Source organism: Coccinella septempunctata, chromosome 1 (assembly GCF_907165205.1).
Source record: "Coccinella septempunctata chromosome 1, icCocSept1.1, whole genome shotgun sequence".
Classification (NCBI taxonomy): domain Eukaryota; kingdom Metazoa; phylum Arthropoda; class Insecta; order Coleoptera; family Coccinellidae; genus Coccinella; species Coccinella septempunctata.
In genome coordinates, this window is record NC_058189.1 from 19,646,309 (window position 1) to 19,666,729 (window position 20,421).

At 39.8% G+C, this 20,421-nt stretch overlaps 6 protein-coding genes across 6 annotated transcripts; 4 read left to right on the forward strand and 2 right to left on the reverse strand.

Moving 5' to 3' along the window:
* LOC123322929 (poly [ADP-ribose] polymerase tankyrase-1-like) lies at positions 1–2,413 on the forward strand. Its single transcript, XM_044911013.1, has 2 exons — positions 1–185; positions 1,302–2,413. The coding sequence occupies exon 2, from the start codon at positions 1,310–1,312 to the stop codon at positions 2,411–2,413; it is 1,104 nt and encodes a 367-aa protein (XP_044766948.1). The 5' UTR covers positions 1–185; positions 1,302–1,309.
* A 2,345-nt stretch (positions 2,414–4,758) lies between these two features.
* LOC123322930 lies at positions 4,759–19,418 on the reverse strand. The gene is made up of 4 exons (XM_044911014.1): positions 18,899–19,418; positions 6,066–6,476; positions 5,209–6,003; positions 4,759–5,091 (listed from the first exon to the last, which is right to left on the reverse strand). Exons 1-4 carry the CDS (start codon positions 19,400–19,402, stop codon positions 4,759–4,761), a joined length of 2,043 nt encoding a protein of 680 aa, XP_044766949.1. The 5' UTR covers positions 19,403–19,418.
* On the reverse strand, positions 6,561–8,319 carry LOC123310496. Its single transcript, XM_044893981.1, has 2 exons — positions 6,746–8,319; positions 6,561–6,639 (listed from the first exon to the last, which is right to left on the reverse strand). Exon 1 carries the CDS (start codon positions 8,143–8,145, stop codon positions 6,985–6,987), a length of 1,161 nt encoding a protein of 386 aa, XP_044749916.1. The 5' UTR covers positions 8,146–8,319; the 3' UTR covers positions 6,561–6,639; positions 6,746–6,984.
* Positions 11,299–13,057, forward strand: LOC123310481. Its single transcript, XM_044893957.1, has 2 exons — positions 11,299–12,872; positions 12,979–13,057. The coding sequence occupies exon 1, from the start codon at positions 11,473–11,475 to the stop codon at positions 12,631–12,633; it is 1,161 nt and encodes a 386-aa protein (XP_044749892.1). The 5' UTR covers positions 11,299–11,472; the 3' UTR covers positions 12,634–12,872; positions 12,979–13,057.
* Positions 14,205–15,963, forward strand: LOC123310488. Its single transcript, XM_044893969.1, has 2 exons — positions 14,205–15,778; positions 15,885–15,963. The coding sequence occupies exon 1, from the start codon at positions 14,379–14,381 to the stop codon at positions 15,537–15,539; it is 1,161 nt and encodes a 386-aa protein (XP_044749904.1). The 5' UTR covers positions 14,205–14,378; the 3' UTR covers positions 15,540–15,778; positions 15,885–15,963.
* LOC123310511 lies at positions 17,112–18,869 on the forward strand. Its single transcript, XM_044894007.1, has 2 exons — positions 17,112–18,684; positions 18,791–18,869. The coding sequence occupies exon 1, from the start codon at positions 17,286–17,288 to the stop codon at positions 18,258–18,260; it is 975 nt and encodes a 324-aa protein (XP_044749942.1). The 5' UTR covers positions 17,112–17,285; the 3' UTR covers positions 18,261–18,684; positions 18,791–18,869.
* Positions 19,419–20,421: the final 1,003 nt, after the last annotated feature.

The window sequence follows — 20,421 nt, forward strand, 5'->3', positions numbered from 1 at the left end:
TCCTTTGGGTTTAGTCACGTCGAAATTATATTCTTTTGAGATTAATTACCACCAGGAGTCCGTACTTGTATCTGATTATGAAGAAAAAATCAAATTTCTATTGAAAAAAGGTGCAAATTACGAGGAGTGGATAAAAGCGTACGGATTCATAACTAACGTGGCTGAAGTGATACTGAGAGAAGGAAGTGAGTAATTGCATTTAAATTATTATTTCGATATAGGTTATAATATATCTTATATATCCCATAAAATACCAAAGAATTCGTTTAATTTATTATTCATATTTACAAAATATAAGGAGTTATAAAAAAAACGTCTTATATAAAAGTTAAAGGACTATTAAAAACTTACGTATCCCTGGTAAATTGGTTGCTCACTAAGTTGTAGAGAATGATGGTTATATTTTTTTTTTTAGGAAAATCATGTTTAATGTTGACTCAAATTTTATTTGTTTTTATTCATCTTAAGAAGGAAAATGGTTGCAAATATGCAAAGACATTTCTACGATAAATTGTAATTTAGTGTTACCTTGTTTCTAGCAATTTATTTTGTGTTTGTGGTAACTGAACGAAGTGTAATGATATTTAGGGAACCAATGAATTTCCATTGAAAAAACATAAATCTCCACAACTTTGTGAGCGAGCCTGTACATATCGATTTATCACAGATATCAAAATACTATGTAATATCAAATCTACATACTTGTAGATTTGTAACAGACCTAAAATTTTTATGAGGGACATGTTTTGATCCCATATATTTTGAAATAATTGACTGTTCTTTGGGAATTCATTGTAACCCTGTATATAATGCATGGTCTTGCAACAAGCGTGGGTTGGCCCATATCTCCATTCAGGAGAATGATAAGAATTTAATGTTTTATTCTTTGCCATCTAGTCGTACGATCTGTACAAAGTTACATACGCTTACATAGAGTGTCCAGTTTTGCCTGGGCGGACCTCAACTGTTTTTTCTTTTATAATGTTCTACATTTGTAATTAATTAGTTCGTTTCTACATCGAAAGGATATTTTAAATTTGGATTTTTTTGCGAAATCATTGATTGTTCTCGATATTTTCTGCATATAAAACATCGACATGAAATATACAGGGTGGAAAATCCATCTATCGAAACATTGCGAAAAAAAAATTGACAAACCTTCCTTATAACAAAGGTACCTTTTATACCCTATATGTATATTATGGATTCATTATAGAAGCTTCTTCGGAAGATCTACATAATTGATTTAGCGTTGCAAATTTTTTACAAAAACGGTTTCAATATTCTTCTTCATTTTTCAGATAAAAATATGTTCAATTTGATGGTGAATTACCTTAGAGACATCAACATGCAACACGGAATCTCGACAGATACAGCACTTCATATTGCTATCGAAAGAGGATTTTACAAGACAACGAGAAAAATATTGTCAGTGAATAAGGCCGATGTCAATAGACGCAACAACGAATACAAAGAAACCCCACTTCATCGTGCTGTATATTGGCACAGGTTAAAATTCATAAATTTACTTATCGAGCATGGGGGAAACATGAAAATTACAGATGCGCAGGGGAGAACTCCTCTACATTGTGCTTGTCACTGTGTTCATAATAAAGACTCTAAAAAGATCATTGAGAAATGTATGGAATATAACTCTTTATATTCTAGAACCACCCATATGGGTTATACTCCTATGCACACATTAATCTCTCGGTCGAAAGAAACAACAGAGGAGGCTGCAGAAGTGGTGGAGCTTTTCCTAGAAAGAGGATTTGATTTGGAGACCAAGGATTTCCGCGGATGCACACCACTGTATCTAAGCTTGAAAAGAGACGTTGAGCCAATGGCTTTATTACTTCTAAGACACGGTGCTCATCTTGATATAACTGCAGACTATGCTATTCATTTTCTCTTACCTCATATTGTAAGCACGGAAGAATTGAACGAAATGAGCAGGACTATCCTAAAATTTATTGCCTTGGAAGTTTCAAAGGGGGCTGCAATGCACGAAAGTCTAGGGGAGATCTTGAGAGAACGAAAGGACGCAAGCACTTACTTGAAAATGTGTTATCAAGAAATTGAGATCCTCAAATCTATCAAAATTGAGAATACATTCATCACTTATTGGAAACTTCTGACTAGAAGTATAAAACAAGTAGGAATGTACGCCGATAACTATTATATCGCTGAAGCAATGAGGACATTCGAAATAAGCTCATATCCAATTTATGGCCCAGACATTCATTACAAGTATGCGAAAGGACAAAGGAGGTTGGAATTGATGAATGCATGTGCAGACAGTTTGAACAGAATGTGGGAATGGAAATTACCATCAGTTTTCGTGAATATGGTAATTGATCGTCTCACAATTCCTGATATGGAGAATGTAAAAAATGCAAGGCGTTATATTTAAATATAAAATTAAACATTGAAAATTTGTAAATAATGTGTAGATTTCTGATAATACATTTCTTCGACGTTCCTGTAACTGGGTGACGGTATTGTGACTTGTGGGAACCAACCCAACTAGTTCTTATATGCACCTATTATATTATAAAAATTAAATAAAGGTTGAAATTTTACAAGGTGTTTTTTTCAAGATAATTCTTAGCAGTTTTCGAAAATCTCAATTTTCTTAGAGAATTTCGAGAACATCACGATAATCTTTTCATGCTATGATATTATAATCGGGTAGTGTGTTGAAATAGTTATTCAATCAAACTAAATTAATGAAAGCGATTAATGATTGAGATTAATGTTCGAGATCATTAATCGCTCAATTAATAAAGGAGTTATTACAAGATTTTTCCGACGATCACATTTTGAATTGAATGTGAATTACGATTGCAAAAATTTTCTATCGATTCATATCGGAATGTTAATATGTATGCGGCCGATCGAACAATTCGAGAAGTCCATAGAGGGCATATTCGAGTTGTGATATTTTGAGTAAATCACATTGATATCGTTCCCTATAATATCTGTTAAAGAATGTGTGACGACCTCCTGTCTCCATCTGTTGCCGTCTTCTTCTCCGAAGATAGAAACCTCGGGCGCCACCTCTAGTTTAAAGTGTTGAGGACACTCGGAACCTGTAGGCGGTATCCTACAGGTGACCAGGAGCTACAGTCAGAGAAAGTTATGTCCAGGGGTCAGATGTTCATGAAGTTCGGACAGTCCCCTATCTCTGAAATATCTTAGAAACTCTATTCGGGAGAAAAATAAAACACACAATAACCATGAAACTTCTATTCAATATCTTCTATATACATAATGATGTCGAACAGGGTATAGGGTGAATAAGCGGTGCAGAAGCAGAAGCAGGATGTAACGTGCTTTTAATGTCGAAGCGTGATGAGTGAGCAAAGTAAGAATGCGGGATGAAGCGGTCGGAGTTAGAATGAAGCAAGAGCGTAAGTGAAAACAGTGCAAGTTAACTCTACGTTGCGTACAAGCGGCGGGTAGTAACATGGGCAAAGTCGGTCATTATAAGCGAGACCGGCGTTAAGACGGACGGCGGTTTGCCGGTATACTTTGGTGAACCGAGGGAAAAACTAAACCACGGAACAAGGACGACGAACGCACCCGCGAGGGTGCCCTCGGAATCCAAGGTGTTCCGAAATCACGGGGGCTGTACCCACCCCCGTAACCCCGGTGGGTGGTCTAGTTCGAAGGGGATCATACCGGACAGTTGTGTAGGATGGGCCGTTTGAAGCTAACATCGTACACCTCTGTACACTCGGAATTCCAGGAGCGATGCAGGCCGTTTGAAGCTAATGCATAATCTCCAAGAACTCGGGCGGTACGGTTAGGGAAAGGCGGGGTAAAAAAAGGTAACAAAGGAACATACCTGGCAGGTGTGTAGGATGGGCCGTTTGAAGCTAACATCGTACACTCCCGCACACTCGGACTCCCAAGAGAGATGCAGGCCGTTTGAAGCTAATGCATCACCTCTAGGAACTCAGGCGGTACGGTAAGGGTGGGCTGAGCTAGAGACGGCGGAACGTACCTGACAAGAGTGTAGGATGGGCCGTTTGAAGCTAACATCGTACACCCCTGTACTTTTAGGATACCAGGAGACATGCAGGCCGTTTCAAGCTAATGCATGGCCTCCAGGACCCGGGCGGTACGGTGGAAGGATGACACGGAAGCATGTACGCGCCATTTGAAGCTAGCGTACACACCTACGCATACTGGGAAAGTCCATGGGGTAGTGAAGGCCATTTGAAGCTACTACACAACTCCACGGCGGAAAGAATGGTATGTGGGAAAATAAATAAACCGGCAAATTAACCAAAAGAGTAATTAAAATAATCATACCTGAGACCTTGCCCATGTGTAACCCTTGAATGTACTTACTATCAGGTATACTTCTCGGACGGTTGATGGAACACTCTGGCTTCATTGACTGAATTTAAGAAATCGCTCGAATTTATACCCGGCACGGCCCTTTTTTATACAATTGTCAAATGCGCAATTAAACAAATTCGGCATACGACATCCCCCCTTGACCTCACGTTGAAGACATCGCGATCCGGGAACATATGGGTCCGCGCGGCCTGAAACCGGTCGACTTAATCAATTCACGTTACGGAAATATGAAAATGAATAATTCGGAAACAAAACTAATTGAAAATTTGCTTTGTTACATCCCCCTCCTTCTTCGGCTAAAAAAAAAAGAAACTTTTTTATAATCTCTACTACAAAATAAAATTTATTCTAAAATCACAATAAGAAAAAAAGAAAACAAAAGAACGGTCACTTTCCGGGTGACCAGGCTGGAGCCCCGGATGCGGTCACACGGATTAATTCGCACTGCTCTGGGTTAAGCTGTAGGTTGGCCTCTCGAAGTCGGCGAAATACTTCTCGTAGGTTTTCTAAATGCTCCTCGAATGTTTTACCCAAGACGATGATATCATCCAGGTATGCAAATGCTCGGGGTTCCATATCCGGTCCGATGATGGTATCCAATAGTCGTTGGAACGTTGCGGCCGCTGAGTGTAATCCGAAGGGCATAACTTTGAACTGGAACAAACCCCTAGATGGTACAGTGAAAGCGGTAATTGGTCGACATTCTTCTGCCAACGGAATCTGCCAATATCCTTACTTTAGATCGATGCTCGAAATATATTTTGCGGCTCGTAGTCGGTCGAGTATGGCTGAGATATATGGTAGGGGGTACGCATCTTTACGGCTGACCTCGTTTACCTGACGAAAGTCGATGCAAAATCGGGGGTTTCCATCTTTCTTCTTCACAATAACGACCGGGCTGCTCCAAGGGCTGTTTGATGGCTCGATGATTCCTTCAGCCAGCATTCGGTCTACCTCCTGGTTGATGAGCTGCTGCATTTTGGGATTTTGGGGCCGGTAACGCTGTTTTATCGGTTCTTTCTTTAGGAGATGTATTTTGTGTTCCACTAGCGGTGTTGTTCCTTTGATGTCCTTGAACTTGGCTAATTCCGTCGTTAAGAATTCTTGTAGTTGTTGCTGCTCCCTCGGTGTCAGCTCCAAGTGGGATCCCGTCGGCCTCTCAGCAATAGTGTTAAGAGACTGGGTCGGTAGCGGTTTTCCGTTGATCATAATTTCATCGGCGGCCGGAAATATTTGTACCTTGTTCGGAATAAGGAAATCCATCCCCAGAAGGACATCATGACTCAGCCCCGGCAAGTACATCAGGGGCATCTCGTACGATTCTCCTTGGATGCTGAGCGGAAGCTTGACGGACAACGGTATTTTTGCTATACTTCCGTCAGCTAGCAGGGCGTTCGGTATCCGTTCCTGGGTTGTAGGCAGTCTTTTGGCCTTGCACAGTTCCATAACGGTGTCCCCGAAGTACGATCTGGAGGCTCCAGTGTCCAAAAGAGCTCGGAACACCTTCCCAAATATCCCGACATTGAGGTGAGGACGGCGGTCTCCCTGGTGTTCGGTGACGGCACACGAGGCGGAGGGAACAGGGGTCGGGCATGGCCTCGTAGCAAACCTTTCCCTACTTAGTTTCCCGACCTGGGACAGTCACAATCGCGACTCATAATTCCCTTTCGTCCACATCTTGAACAAAACAACACTGCTCGGTTCCTACAATCTCCTCTTAAGTGGCCGGTTTGTCCGCATTTCCAACAAGTCGGAGATCTGGCCGGATGTTCTTGTTTTGCAGGATATGTCGCTCGTGCTCCTGTTGATGCCGGTGATCTTCTCACGGACTCTCCGGTTGTCGACGGGTCATTCTGGCGGCGGATTTCCATCTTGAGAGTCTCTATTTCCCGGACTTTTCTCAGGAATGTGGGTATATCTTGGACGTCTTGGCCCCAGAGCATTTGGCGGTAGTCAGGTAGCAGGTTTCTCTGAAGTAAGGACAATTCTTGAATTTCGCTGTACCCTCCGTGTCTCCTCATCATAGTCTGGAGGTCGGTTATATATTTTGTAACGGCCTCGTTGGGTTGTTGCTGGCGTCGGCGGATGTCCTCCTCCAGGGTAATGTAATAGTCTAATCTCATAAAATAATCTCATAAAATCCCATTTTGAAGTGCTGGGTATGAAGAGGAAAAAAGAAAAAGTCTATAAAGCACTTCAGTGGTGGAACCTTGTATTCAAATCATCCGGTTACATGTTTCGGCTTGCGCCATTATCAAACCAAGGATTCTGAAAATTGTTGCTTGTAAGTACAGAATATAAGGTTGAGCAAAAGTTAAGAAAAGGTGAAAAACAATAATCTTACAATTTAGTTAAAATGCTCACTGAAACTTACGATTTAAAGGTTCCATTGTCATATGATAAACATCAATCAGAAAAGTCACAAAACAAAAATAAATATAAAATATATACGGTCAAAAGGCATAATAATATGGGACCCCAAAACACAAGAAAAGACAAACAAAACAAAACACAAACAAACTGACGTTCGTGCTGACAAAATCTTCTTCTTCCAGCCAAGGTTAACTCAAGTGTTCAATTTTCTCGACGATACAGTGGCGTCCCCCGGGGGAATCAATATAAGATTTTATATGTGTCTTTCACGTTGTTGGTCAACATCGCATTTAGTGTCCTGTATTCTGTGTTCTTAAGGTGTTTAAAGATTTCTACCTCCTCTAGAATTTCCTGTTTGTAGCCAAAATCGCAGTGATGAATAAGTTTGGTGTTCTCTTCAATATCGAACCTATGTCCTTCTTCCCTTATGTGACAACCGAAGATAGATTTATCGTTGTTTGGATTTTTAGCACTATTTAGATGTTCTCTTGTCCTCGTTCGAATGGATCTGCCACTCCTGCCCACATAAACAACGTTGCAGCCTGGTTCACCGCACTCCAATCTGTAGACGCCCGGTTTGTCCAAGTTATCAATAGGGCTCTTATTCTTAATTATGAATTGGCTCAAGATGTTATCAGATTTAAATGTTACCTTGGAGTTTTCGATCTGTCTAATTACGTTGGCGATTTTATGTGAAATGCCGCCATAGAAAGGGATGCAGCAGTATTTATTGTTCGAAGGATCTGAAGTCGACAAGTGGGGTTTTTTCATGCCTTGTTTCTTCCTTCTCCTGTCAATTAGCCTGTCAATGACATCCGGATGGTAACCATTCTCCCCTGCCAGATACCTCAGGGTGTTCACCTCCTCACTGTAAGCATCTTGACTCAAAGGAACATTGAGCAGTCTAGTGATGTATGTGTTGAAAGCCGCCATTTTATGGCCCATGTAATGGCATGAAGTTTTGTTGATTTTGGTGGATGTTTGAGAGGGTTTCCTATATATACTAAAAGTTAACTTATTTAGGTGTCTACTAATTGAAAGGTCTAAAAAGTTGATCCTCCGTTCTGACTCGAGTTCCAATGTAAAGTTGATGTTCATATGAAGTTTATTGATCCACTCATGGAACTCTTTTAGTTCTTCCTCACTACCAATCCAAGCTATCAATATGTCATCTACATATCTGAACCAAAAAAGAATTTTATCCTTGAAAGGATTGTTCGGTATGAAAATCAGCTTCTTTTCGAAATATGACATGAAGAGTTCTGCGAAGAGAGGGGAAAGGCAGTTGCCCATACTCAAGCCTTCCCTTTGTGTAAAAATTTCTCCTTCAAAGTTGAAAAAGTTTTGTTGAAGGCATAATTCTGTGAGTTGGAATACACAATTAGTCAAGTCGTCGGACATCGAAGAATCAATCAACTTGTTTTTAAATATCTGCAATGTCTGCGGGACTGGTACTGTCGTAAACAGATTGCTCACATCAAAAGAAGCCAGTATAGTGTTGTTTGGGATTCGTAAATCCTTAATTCTACTAATTAGATCCAAAGAGTTATCAACGCTGAATTCCGACTTGAAATTGATGGCAGACATCAGAAGCTTATTCAGATGTTTTGACAGTTTATAGGCTAGACTGCCACAGAACGAAACCACCGGTCTGATAGGGATGCCTTCTTTATGGATTTTCGGAAGACCATACAGTCCAGGGGTGGTGAATGACATAGGCATAAGTGACCTCCAGTTGTTGCACAGCAATGGACCAAGGGATGAAAGTTTATTCTTAAACTTAGCGTTGTATTTGTTAACATTTGACCTCGTTGTCTTGTTGAAACCGTTGTTGGAAAGGAAATCATGAACTTTGTTGATATATTCAGTCTTATTTAGAACTACCAAACAATCACCCTTGTCTGCTTTGGAGAAAAACAAGTTATTGTCCTTAATCTTTTTAGAGATAGCTGTGAGATTCCGTTTAAGATCAACTATATATTTTGGTGTCCTGATTCTGGACTTCTTGAATTTGTCTAAGATTGAAATAATATGACTACGAATTATATGAGGATTAATCACTCTGTTGGATTTCAGGAAAGTCTCAACTGCGACGACCAGTTTTTCGGTGATCATTGACTTATTATAATTTGAGAAGGAGAATTTTAAACCCAAGCTCAACAGTTTGGTTTCTGATTCGTTGAACGTCGTATCTGACAAGTTGAGTATTGGCTCTTTGAACTTTATTCCATTCTTAAGAAAAACACTTGAGCTTTGAGACATGTCCTGCTTTGACAACTTATCAATTTTTTGTCGTTGGATTCTAGTACTTTTAAGTTTGAGACTGTGAAGTTTTGACTTGTTGTGATGAATTAAATTGTTGAAAGCTCTCTCCGTCATCTTATCTCTAAGTATCCCCGTAACTATACTCAGTTTCTTATTATTTGTGTAGAGTCGGCTGTACCATTTCCTAATCTCCCACTTAAGTAGTTTTCTTTTTAGCAGGTGGATTTGATGTTGTGCAACCCTATCGTCTCTCCTAAATCTGATCTTTAACCATGTTGGTGTCAAGTCCTCCCTCAGACATGTCCTACAGAACTCGATGTGACCCATGAACCTTTGTGACTTCAATGATAACCTACCATATGTTCGGGAAAGTAAGGCCAGACTCGCCGTTAACATAATCTCATAAAATCCCATTTTGAAGTGCTGGGTATGAAGAGGAAAAAAGAAAAAGTCTATAAAGCACTTCAGTGGTGGAACCTTGTATTCAAATCATCCGGTTACATGTTTCGGCTTGCGCCATTATCAAACCAAGGATTCTGAAAATTGTTGCTTGTAAGTACAGAATATAAGGTTGAGCAAAAGTTAAGAAAAGGTGAAAAACAATAATCTTACAATTTAGTTAAAATGCTCACTGAAACTTACGATTTAAAGGTTCCATTGTCATATGATAAACATCAATCAGAAAAGTCACAAAACAAAAATAAATATAAAATATATACGGTCAAAAGGCATAATAATATGGGACCCCAAAACACAAGAAAAGACAAACAAAACAAAACACAAACAAACTGACGTTCGTGCTGACAAAATCTTCTTCTTCCAGCCAAGGTTAACTCAAGTGTTCAATTTTCTCGACGATACAGTGGCGTCCCCCGGGGGAATCAATATAAGATTTTATATGTGTCTTTCACGTTGTTGGTCAACATCGCATTTAGTGTCCTGTATTCTGTGTTCTTAAGGTGTTTAAAGATTTCTACCTCCTCTAGAATTTCCTGTTTGTAGCCAAAATCGCAGTGATGAATAGGTTTGGTGTTCTCTTCAATATCGAACCTATGTCCTTCTTCCCTTATGTGACAACCGAAGATAGATTTATCGTTGTTTGGATTTTTAGCACTATTTAGATGTTCTCTTGTCCTCGTTCGAATGGATCTGCCACTCCTGCCCACATAAACAACGTTGCAGCCTGGTTCACCGCACTCCAATCTGTAGACGCCCGGTTTGTCCAAGTTATCAATAGGGCTCTTATTCTTAATTATGAATTGGCTCAAGATGTTATCAGATTTAAATGTTACCTTGGAGTTTTCGATCTGTCTAATTACGTTGGCGATTTTATGTGAAATGCCGCCATAGAAAGGGATGCAGCAGTATTTATTGTTCGAAGGATCTGAAGTCGACAAGTGGGGTTTTTTCATGCCTTGTTTCTTCCTTCTCCTGTCAATTAGCCTGTCAATGACATCCGGATGGTAACCATTCTCCCCTGCCAGATACCTCAGGGTGTTCACCTCCTCACTGTAAGCATCTTGACTCAAAGGAACATTGAGCAGTCTAGTGATGTATGTGTTGAAAGCCGCCATTTTATGGCCCATGTAATGGCATGAAGTTTTGTTGATTTTGGTGGATGTTTTTCTTAAGAATGGAATAAAGTTCAAAGAGCCAATACTCAACTTGTCAGATACGACGTTCAACGAATCAGAAACCAAACTGTTGAGCTTGGGTTTAAAATTCTCCTTCTCAAATTATAATAAGTCAATGATCACCGGAAAACTGGTCGTCGCAGTTGAGACTTTCCTGAAATCCAACAGAGTGATTAATCCTCATATAATTCGTAGTCATATTATTTCAATCTTAGACAAATTCAAGAAGTCCAGAATCAGGACACCAAAATATATAGTTGATCTTAAACGGAATCTCACAGCTATCTCTAAAAAGATTAAGGACAATAACTTGTTTTTCTCCAAAGCAGACAAGGGTGATTGTTTGGTAGTTCTAAATAAGACTGAATATATCAACAAAGTTCATGATTTCCTTTCCAACAACGGTTTCAACAAGACAACGAGGTCAAATGTTAACAAATACAACGCTAAGTTTAAGAATAAACTTTCATCCCTTGGTCCATTGCTGTGCAACAACTGGAGGTCACTTATGCCTATGTCATTCACCACCCCTGGACTGTATGGTCTTCCGAAAATCCATAAAGAAGGCATCCCTATCAGACCGGTGGTTTCGTTCTGTGGCAGTCTAGCCTATAAACTGTCAAAACATCTGAATAAGCTTCTGATGTCTGCCATCAATTTCAAGTCGGAATTCAGCGTTGATAACTCTTTGGATCTAATTAGTAGAATTAAGGATTTACGAATCCCAAACAACACTATACTGGCTTCTTTTGATGTGAGCAATCTGTTTACGACAGTACCAGTCCCGCAGACATTGCAGATATTTAAAAACAAGTTGATTGATTCTTCGATGTCCGACGACTTGACTAATTGTGTATTCCAACTCACAGAATTATGCCTTCAACAAAACTTTTTCAACTTTGAAGGAGAAATTTTTACACAAAGGGAAGGCTTGAGTATGGGCAACTGCCTTTCCCCTCTCTTCGCAGAACTCTTCATGTCATATTTCGAAAAGAAGCTGATTTTCATACCGAACAATCCTTTCAAGGATAAAATTCTTTTTTGGTTCAGATATGTAGATGACATATTGATAGCTTGGATTGGTAGTGAGGAAGAACTAAAAGAGTTCCATGAGTGGATCAATAAACTTCATATGAACATCAACTTTACATTGGAACTCGAGTCAGAACGGAGGATCAACTTTTTAGACCTTTCAATTAGTAGACACCTAAATAAGTTAACTTTTAGTATATATAGGAAACCCTCTCAAACATCCACCAAAATCAACAAAACTTCATGCCATTACATGGGCCATAAAATGGCGGCTTTCAACACATACATCACTAGACTGCTCAATGTTCCTTTGAGTCAAGATGCTTACAGTGAGGAGGTGAACACCCTGAGGTATCTGGCAGGGGAGAATGGTTACCATCCGGATGTCATTGACAGGCTAATTGACAGGAGAAGGAAGAAACAAGGCATGAAAAAACCCCACTTGTCGACTTCAGATCCTTCGAACAATAAATACTGCTGCATCCCTTTCTATGGCGGCATTTCACATAAAATCGCCAACGTAATTAGACAGATCGAAAACTCCAAGGTAACATTTAAATCTGATAACATCTTGAGCCAATTCATAATTAAGAATAAGAGCCCTATTGATAACTTGGACAAACCGGGCGTCTACAGATTGGAGTGCGGTGAACCAGGCTGCAACGTTGTTTATGTGGGCAGGAGTGGCAGATCCATTCGAACGAGGACAAGAGAACATCTAAATAGTGCTAAAAATCCAAACAACGATAAATCTATCTTCGGTTGTCACATAAGGGAAGAAGGACATAGGTTCGATATTGAAGAGAACACCAAACTTATTCATCACTGCGATTTTGGCTACAAACAGGAAATTCTAGAGGAGGTAGAAATCTTTAAACACCTTAAGAACACAGAATACAGGACACTAAATGCGATGTTGACCAACAACGTGAAAGACACATATAAAATCTTATATTGATTCCCCCGGGGGACGCCACTGTATCGTCGAGAAAATTGAACACTTGAGTTAACCTTGGCTGGAAGAAGAAGATTTTGTCAGCACGAACGTCAGTTTGTTTGTGTTTTGTTTTGTTTGTCTTTTCTTGTGTTTTGGGGTCCCATATTATTATGCCTTTTGACCGTATATATTTTATATTTATTTTTGTTTTGTGACTTTTCTGATTGATGTTTATCATATGACAATGGAACCTTTAAATCGTAAGTTTCAGTGAGCATTTTAACTAAATTGTAAGATTATTGTTTTTCACCTTTTCTTAACTTTTGCTCAACCTTATATTCTGTACTTACAAGCAACAATTTTCAGAATCCTTGGTTTGATAATGGCGCAAGCCGAAACATGTAACCGGATGATTTGAATACAAGGTTCCACCACTGAAGTGCTTTATAGACTTTTTCTTTTTTCCTCTTCATACCCAGCACTTCAAAATGGGATTTTATGAGATTATGTTAACGGCGAGTCTGGCCTTACTTTCCCGAACATATGGTAGGTTATCATTGAAGTCACAAAGGTTCATGGGTCACATCGAGTTCTGTAGGACATGTCTGAGGGAGGACTTGACACCAACATGGTTAAAGATCAGATTTAGGAGAGACGATAGGGTTGCACAACATCAAATCCACCTGCTAAAAAGAAAACTACTTAAGTGGGAGATTAGGAAATGGTACAGCCGACTCTACACAAATAATAAGAAACTGAGTATAGTTACGGGGATACTTAGAGATAAGATGACGGAGAGAGCTTTCAACAATTTAATTCATCACAACAAGTCAAAACTTCACAGTCTCAAACTTAAAAGTACTAGAATCCAACGACAAAAAATTGATAAGTTGTCAAAGCAGGACATGTCTCAAAGCTCAAGTGTTTTTCTTAAGAATGGAATAAAGTTCAAAGAGCCAATACTCAACTTGTCAGATACGACGTTCAACGAATCAGAAACCAAACTGTTGAGCTTGGGTTTAAAATTCTCCTTCTCAAATTATAATAAGTCAATGATCACCGAAAAACTGGTCGTCGCAGTTGAGACTTTCCTGAAATCCAACAGAGTGATTAATCCTCATATAATTCGTAGTCATATTATTTCAATCTTAGACAAATTCAAGAAGTCCAGAATCAGGACACCAAAATATATAGTTGATCTTAAACGGAATCTCACAGCTATCTCTAAAAAGATTAAGGACAATAACTTGTTTTTCTCCAAAGCAGACAAGGGTGATTGTTTGGTAGTTCTAAATAAGACTGAATATATCAACAAAGTTCATGATTTCCTTTCCAACAACGGTTTCAACAAGACAACGAGGTCAAATGTTAACAAATACAACGCTAAGTTTAAGAATAAACTTTCATCCCTTGGTCCATTGCTGTGCAACAACTGGAGGTCACTTATGCCTATGTCATTCACCACCCCTGGACTGTATGGTCTTCCGAAAATCCATAAAGAAGGCATCCCTATCAGACCGGTGGTTTCGTTCTGTGGCAGTCTAGCCTATAAACTGTCAAAACATCTGAATAAGCTTCTGATGTCTGCCATCAATTTCAAGTCGGAATTCAGCGTTGATAACTCTTTGGATCTAATTAGTAGAATTAAGGATTTACGAATCCCAAACAACACTATACTGGCTTCTTTTGATGTGAGCAATCTGTTTACGACAGTACCAGTCCCGCAGACATTGCAGATATTTAAAAACAAGTTGATTGATTCTTCGATGTCCGACGACTTGACTAATTGTGTATTCCAACTCACAGAATTATGCCTTCAACAAAACTTTTTCAACTTTGAAGGAGAAATTTTTACACAAAGGGAAGGCTTGAGTATGGGCAACTGCCTTTCCCCTCTCTTCGCAGAACTCTTCATGTCATATTTCGAAAAGAAGCTGATTTTCATACCGAACAATCCTTTCAAGGATAAAATTCTTTTTTGGTTCAGATATGTAGATGACATATTGATAGCTTGGATTGGTAGTGAGGAAGAACTAAAAGAGTTCCATGAGTGGATCAATAAACTTCATATGAACATCAACTTTACATTGGAACTCGAGTCAGAACGGAGGATCAACTTTTTAGACCTTTCAATTAGTAGACACCTAAATAAGTTAACTTTTAGTATATATAGGAAACCCTCTCAAACATCCACCAAAATCAACAAAACTTCATGCCATTACATGGGCCAAAAAATGGCGGCTTTCAACACATACATCACTAGACTGCTCAATGTTCCTTTGAGTCAAGATGCTTACAGTGAGGAGGTGAACACCCTGAGGTATCTGGCAGGGGAGAATGGTTACCATCCGGATGTCATTGACAGGCTAATTGACAGGAGAAGGAAGAAACAAGGCATGAAAAAACCCCACTTGTCGACTTCAGATCCTTCGAACAATAAATACTGCTGCATCCCTTTCTATGGCGGCATTTCACATAAAATCGCCAACGTAATTAGACAGATCGAAAACTCCAAGGTAACATTTAAATCTGATAACATCTTGAGCCAATTCATAATTAAGAATAAGAGCCCTATTGATAACTTGGACAAACCGGGCGTCTACAGATTGGAGTGCGGTGAACCAGGCTGCAACGTTGTTTATGTGGGCAGGAGTGGCAGATCCATTCGAACGAGGACAAGAGAACATCTAAATAGTGCTAAAAATCCAAACAACGATAAATCTATCTTCGGTTGTCACATAAGGGAAGAAGGACATAGGTTCGATATTGAAGAGAACACCAAACTTATTCATCACTGCGATTTTGGCTACAAACAGGAAATTCTAGAGGAGGTAGAAATCTTTAAACACCTTAAGAACACAGAATACAGGACACTAAATGCGATGTTGACCAACAACGTGAAAGACACATATAAAATCTTATATTGATTCCCCCGGGGGACGCCACTGTATCGTCGAGAAAATTGAACACTTGAGTTAACCTTGGCTGGAAGAAGAAGATTTTGTCAGCACGAACGTCAGTTTGTTTGTGTTTTGTTTTGTTTGTCTTTTCTTGTGTTTTGGGGTCCCATATTATTATGCCTTTTGACCGTATATATTTTATATTTATTTTTGTTTTGTGACTTTTCTGATTGATGTTTATCATATGACAATGGAACCTTTAAATCGTAAGTTTCAGTGAGCATTTTAACTAAATTGTAAGATTATTGTTTTTCACCTTTTCTTAACTTTTGCTCAACCTTATATTCTGTACTTACAAGCAACAATTTTCAGAATCCTTGGTTTGATAATGGCGCAAGCCGAAACATGTAACCGGATGATTTGAATACAAGGTTCCACCACTGAAGTGCTTTATAGACTTTTTCTTTTTTCCTCTTCATACCCAGCACTTCAAAATGGGATTTTATGAGATTATGTTAACGGCGAGTCTGGCCTTACTTTCCCGAACATATGGTAGGTTATCATTGAAGTCACAAAGGTTCATGGGTCACATCGAGTTCTGTAGGACATGTCTGAGGGAGGACTTGACACCAACATGGTTAAAGATCAGATTTAGGAGAGACGATGGGGTTGCACAACATCAAAATCCACCTGCTAAAAAGAAAACTACTTAAGTGGGAGATTAGGAAATGGTACAGCCGACTCTACACAAATAATAAGAAACTGAGTATAGTTACGGGGATACTTAGAGATAAGATGACGGAGAGAGCTTTCAACAATTTAATTCATCACAACAAGTCAAAACTTCACAGTCTCAAACTTAAAAGTACTAGAATCCAACGACAAAAAATTGATAAGTTGTCAAAGCAGGACATGTCTCAAAGCTCAAGTGTTTTTCTTAAGAATGGAATAAAGTTCAAAGAGCCAATACTCAACTTGTCAGATACGACGTTCAACGAATCAGAAACCAAACTGTTGAGCTTGGGTTTAAAATTCTCCTTCTCAAATTATAATAAGTCAATGATCACCGAAAAACTGGTCGTCGCAGTTGAGACTTTCCTGAAATCCAACAGAGTGATTAATCCTCATATAATTCGTAGTCATATTATTTCAATCTTAGACAAATTCAAGAAGTCCAGAATCAGGACACCAAAATATATAGTTGATCTTAAACGGAATCTCACAGCTATCTCTAAAAAGATTAAGGACAATAACTTGTTTTTCTCCAAAGCAGACAAGGGTGATTGTTTGGTAGTTCTAAATAAGACTGAATATATCAACAAAGTTCATGATTTCCTTTCCAACAACGGTTTCAACAAGACAACGAGGTCAAATGTTAACAAATACAACGCTAAGTTTAAGAATAAACTTTCATCCCTTGGTCCATTGCTGTGCAACAACTGGAGGTCACTTATGCCTATGTCATTCACCACCCCTGGACTGTATGGTCTTCCGAAAATCCATAAAGAAGGCATCCCTATCAGACCGGTGGTTTCGTTCTGTGGCAGTCTAGCCTATAAACTGTCAAAACATCTGAATAAGCTTCTGATGTCTGCCATCAATTTCAAGTCGGAATTCAGCGTTGATAACTCTTTGGATCTAATTAGTAGAATTAAGGATTTACGAATCCCAAACAACACTATACTGGCTTCTTTTGATGTGAGCAATCTGTTTACGACAGTACCAGTCCCGCAGACATTGCAGATATTTAAAAACAAGTTGATTGATTCTTCGATGTCCGACGACTTGACTAATTGTGTATTCCAACTCACAGAATTATGCCTTCAACAAAACTTTTTCAACTTTGAAGGAGAAATTTTTACACAAAGGGAAGGCTTGAGTATGGGCAACTGCCTTTCCCCTCTCTTCGCAGAACTCTTCATGTCATATTTCGAAAAGAAGCTGATTTTCATACCGAACAATCCTTTCAAGGATAAAATTCTTTTTTGGTTCAGATATGTAGATGACATATTGATAGCTTGGATTGGTAGTGAGGAAGAACTAAAAGAGTTCCATGAGTGGATCAATAAACTTCATATGAACATCAACTTTACATTGGAACTCGAGTCAGAACGGAGGATCAACTTTTTAGACCTTTCAATTAGTAGACACCTAAATAAGTTAACTTTTAGTATATATAGGAAACCCTCTCAAACATCCACCAAAATCAACAAAACTTCATGCCATTACATGGGCCATAAAATGGCGGCTTTCAACACATACATCACTAGACTGCTCAATGTTCCTTTGAGTCAAGATGCTTACAGTGAGGAGGTGAACACCCTGAGGTATCTGGCAGGGGAGAATGGTTACCATCCGGATGTCATTGACAGGCTAATTGACAGGAGAAGGAAGAAACAAGGCATGAAAAAACCCCACTTGTCGACTTCAGATCCTTCGAACAATAAATACTGCTGCATCCCTTTCTATGGCGGCATTTCACATAAAATCGCCAACGTAATTAGACAGATCGAAAACTCCAAGGTAACATTTAAATCTGATAACATCTTGAGCCAATTCATAATTAAGAATAAGAGCCCTATTGATAACTTGGACAAACCGGGCGTCTACAGATTGGAGTGCGGTGAACCAGGCTGCAACGTTGTTTATGTGGGCAGGAGTGGCAGATCCATTCGAACGAGGACAAGAGAACATCTAAATAGTGCTAAAATCCAAACAACGATAAATCTATCTTCGGTTGTCACATAAGGGAAGAAGGACATAGGTTCGATATTGAAGAGAACACCAAACTTATTCATCACTGCGATTTTGGCTACAAACAGGAAATTCTAGAGGAGGTAGAAATCTTTAAACACCTTAAGAACACAGAATACAGGACACTAAATGCGATGTTGACCAACAACGTGAAAGACACATATAAAATCTTATATTGATTCCCCCGGGGGACGCCACTGTATCGTCGAGAAAATTGAACACTTGAGTTAACCTTGGCTGGAAGAAGAAGATTTTGTCAGCACGAACGTCAGTTTGTTTGTGTTTTGTTTTGTTTGTCTTTTCTTGTGTTTTGGGGTCCCATATTATTATGCCTTTTGACCGTATATATTTTATATTTATTTTTGTTTTGTGACTTTTCTGATTGATGTTTATCATATGACAATGGAACCTTTAAATCGTAAGTTTCAGTGAGCATTTTAACTAAATTGTAAGATTATTGTTTTTCACCTTTTCTTAACTTTTGCTCAACCTTATATTCTGTACTTACAAGCAACAATTTTCAGAATCCTTGGTTTGATAATGGCGCAAGCCGAAACATGTAACCGGATGATTTGAATACAAGGTTCCACCACTGAAGTGCTTTATAGACTTTTTCTTTTTTCCTCTTCAATGTAATAGTCGGTCGGAAAATAGAAAGTCCTGAAAGCTTCGGTGAAAGCAGACCACGTAGTGAGGCTGCGTTTATTGTTCCTGAACCATAGGGAAGCATCTCCGGTCAAGATTTGCGGTAGGCCTGCCAATATCCTTTCTGGATCTAGGTTAAGTTGGTGACGGACTTCTTCTATCCTTTCTAAGAATGCAGCCGGATCTTGTAGTCCATCGAAGCTCACTCCATACTTATGTAAGTCCACGGGGTCGGCGTGGCTGGGAGTATTCTGCGGCGGTGGTGTCGGGAAAACAGGTGGTGCCAAGTGGATAGTTGGGTTTGGGGTCGCTTGGCCATTCTTGATGAACTTGGCCAACCTTTTCCTCATCTCGTCTACCGTCCCATCCCTGCGAAGATGGAATTTATCCAATTCCACCTCAAGTTCTTCCTTCCTCAACTTGTAAATCCAGCTGGTACTCTGGTCCATAGGGGCGGTGATCGGCTGGGTTTCCTCGGCGTTACTGGTCATGTCCGGTCCTCGGTCTGGTCAAAAGTTCTCTTCCTAGGCTTACTGGATTCCTAGTTGTCTGCTTTCCACTTGGTGGTCTTCAACTCTCTTCCTAGCCACTTACACCGCTCCATTTATACCTTTTTCCCCACCTAGGAGGTAGTAGGGGAAACTTCCATGCGCAGATCCTCAGAGTGTTTTCCAGGAGCCTACACCATTTGTCGCTACGGCTGCGGTCGGTCGGAATACGGTTACTCGGTCGGAATACGGTTATTCGGGCGGAATACGGTTATTCGGGCGGAATACGGTTATTCGGACGGAAAACGGTCGCTTCTTGGTCGGCGCTCACTCATCTCCAGGTCAAGTCTTCGACACCTCTCTTCTCCCGTCTAGTTGTTGGGACGCTTTGGCAGCTCTTCACAAACAACGGTCCCTGCTCGGGCGCCATTTTGTGACGACCTCCTGTCTCCATCTGTTGCCGTCTTCTTCTCCGAAGATAGAAACCTCGGGCGCCACCTCTAGTTTAAAGTGTTGAGGACACTCGGAACCTGTAGGCGGTATCCTACAGGTGACCAGGAGCTACAGTCAGAGAAAGTTATGTCCAGGGGTCAGATGTTCATGAAGTTCGGACAGTCCCCTATCTCTGAAATATCTTAGAAACTCTATTCGGGAGAAAAATAAAACACACAATAACCATGAAACTTCTATTCAATATCTTCTATATACATAATGATGTCGTACAGGGTATAGGGTGAATAAGCGGTGCAGAAGCAGAAGCAGGATGTAACGTGCTTTTAATGTCGAAGCGTGATGAGTGAGCAAAGTAAGAATGCGGGATGAAGCGGTCGGAGTTAGAATGAAGCAAGAGCGTAAGTGAAAACAGTGCAAGTTAACTCTACGTTGCGTACAAGCGGCGGGTAGTAACATGGGCAAAGTCGGTCATTATAAGCGAGACCGGCGTTAAGACGGACGGCGGTTTGCCGGTATACTTTGGTGAACCGAGGGAAAAACTAAACCACGGAACAAGGACGACGAACGCA

Coding starts and splice junctions, on each gene's coding strand:
- LOC123322929 (XM_044911013.1), top strand. CDS start 1,310: ATGTTCAATTTGATGGTGAATTACCTTAGAGACATCAACATGCAACAC.
- LOC123310496 (XM_044893981.1), bottom strand. CDS start 8,145: ATGTCCGACGACTTGACTAATTGTGTATTCCAACTCACAGAATTATGC.
- LOC123310481 (XM_044893957.1), top strand. CDS start 11,473: ATGTCCGACGACTTGACTAATTGTGTATTCCAACTCACAGAATTATGC.
- LOC123310488 (XM_044893969.1), top strand. CDS start 14,379: ATGTCCGACGACTTGACTAATTGTGTATTCCAACTCACAGAATTATGC.
- LOC123310511 (XM_044894007.1), top strand. CDS start 17,286: ATGTCCGACGACTTGACTAATTGTGTATTCCAACTCACAGAATTATGC.
- LOC123322930 (XM_044911014.1), bottom strand. CDS start 19,402: ATGACCAGTAACGCCGAGGAAACCCAGCCGATCACCGCCCCTATGGAC. Junction 6,004..6,065: donor GAGATTGTAGGAACCGAGCA/GTGTTGTTTTGT, acceptor TGACTGTCCCAG/GTCGGGAAACTAAGTAGGGA. Junction 5,092..5,208: donor TTTGCATCGACTTTCGTCAG/GTAAACGAGGTC, acceptor GGATATTGGCAG/ATTCCGTTGGCAGAAGAATG.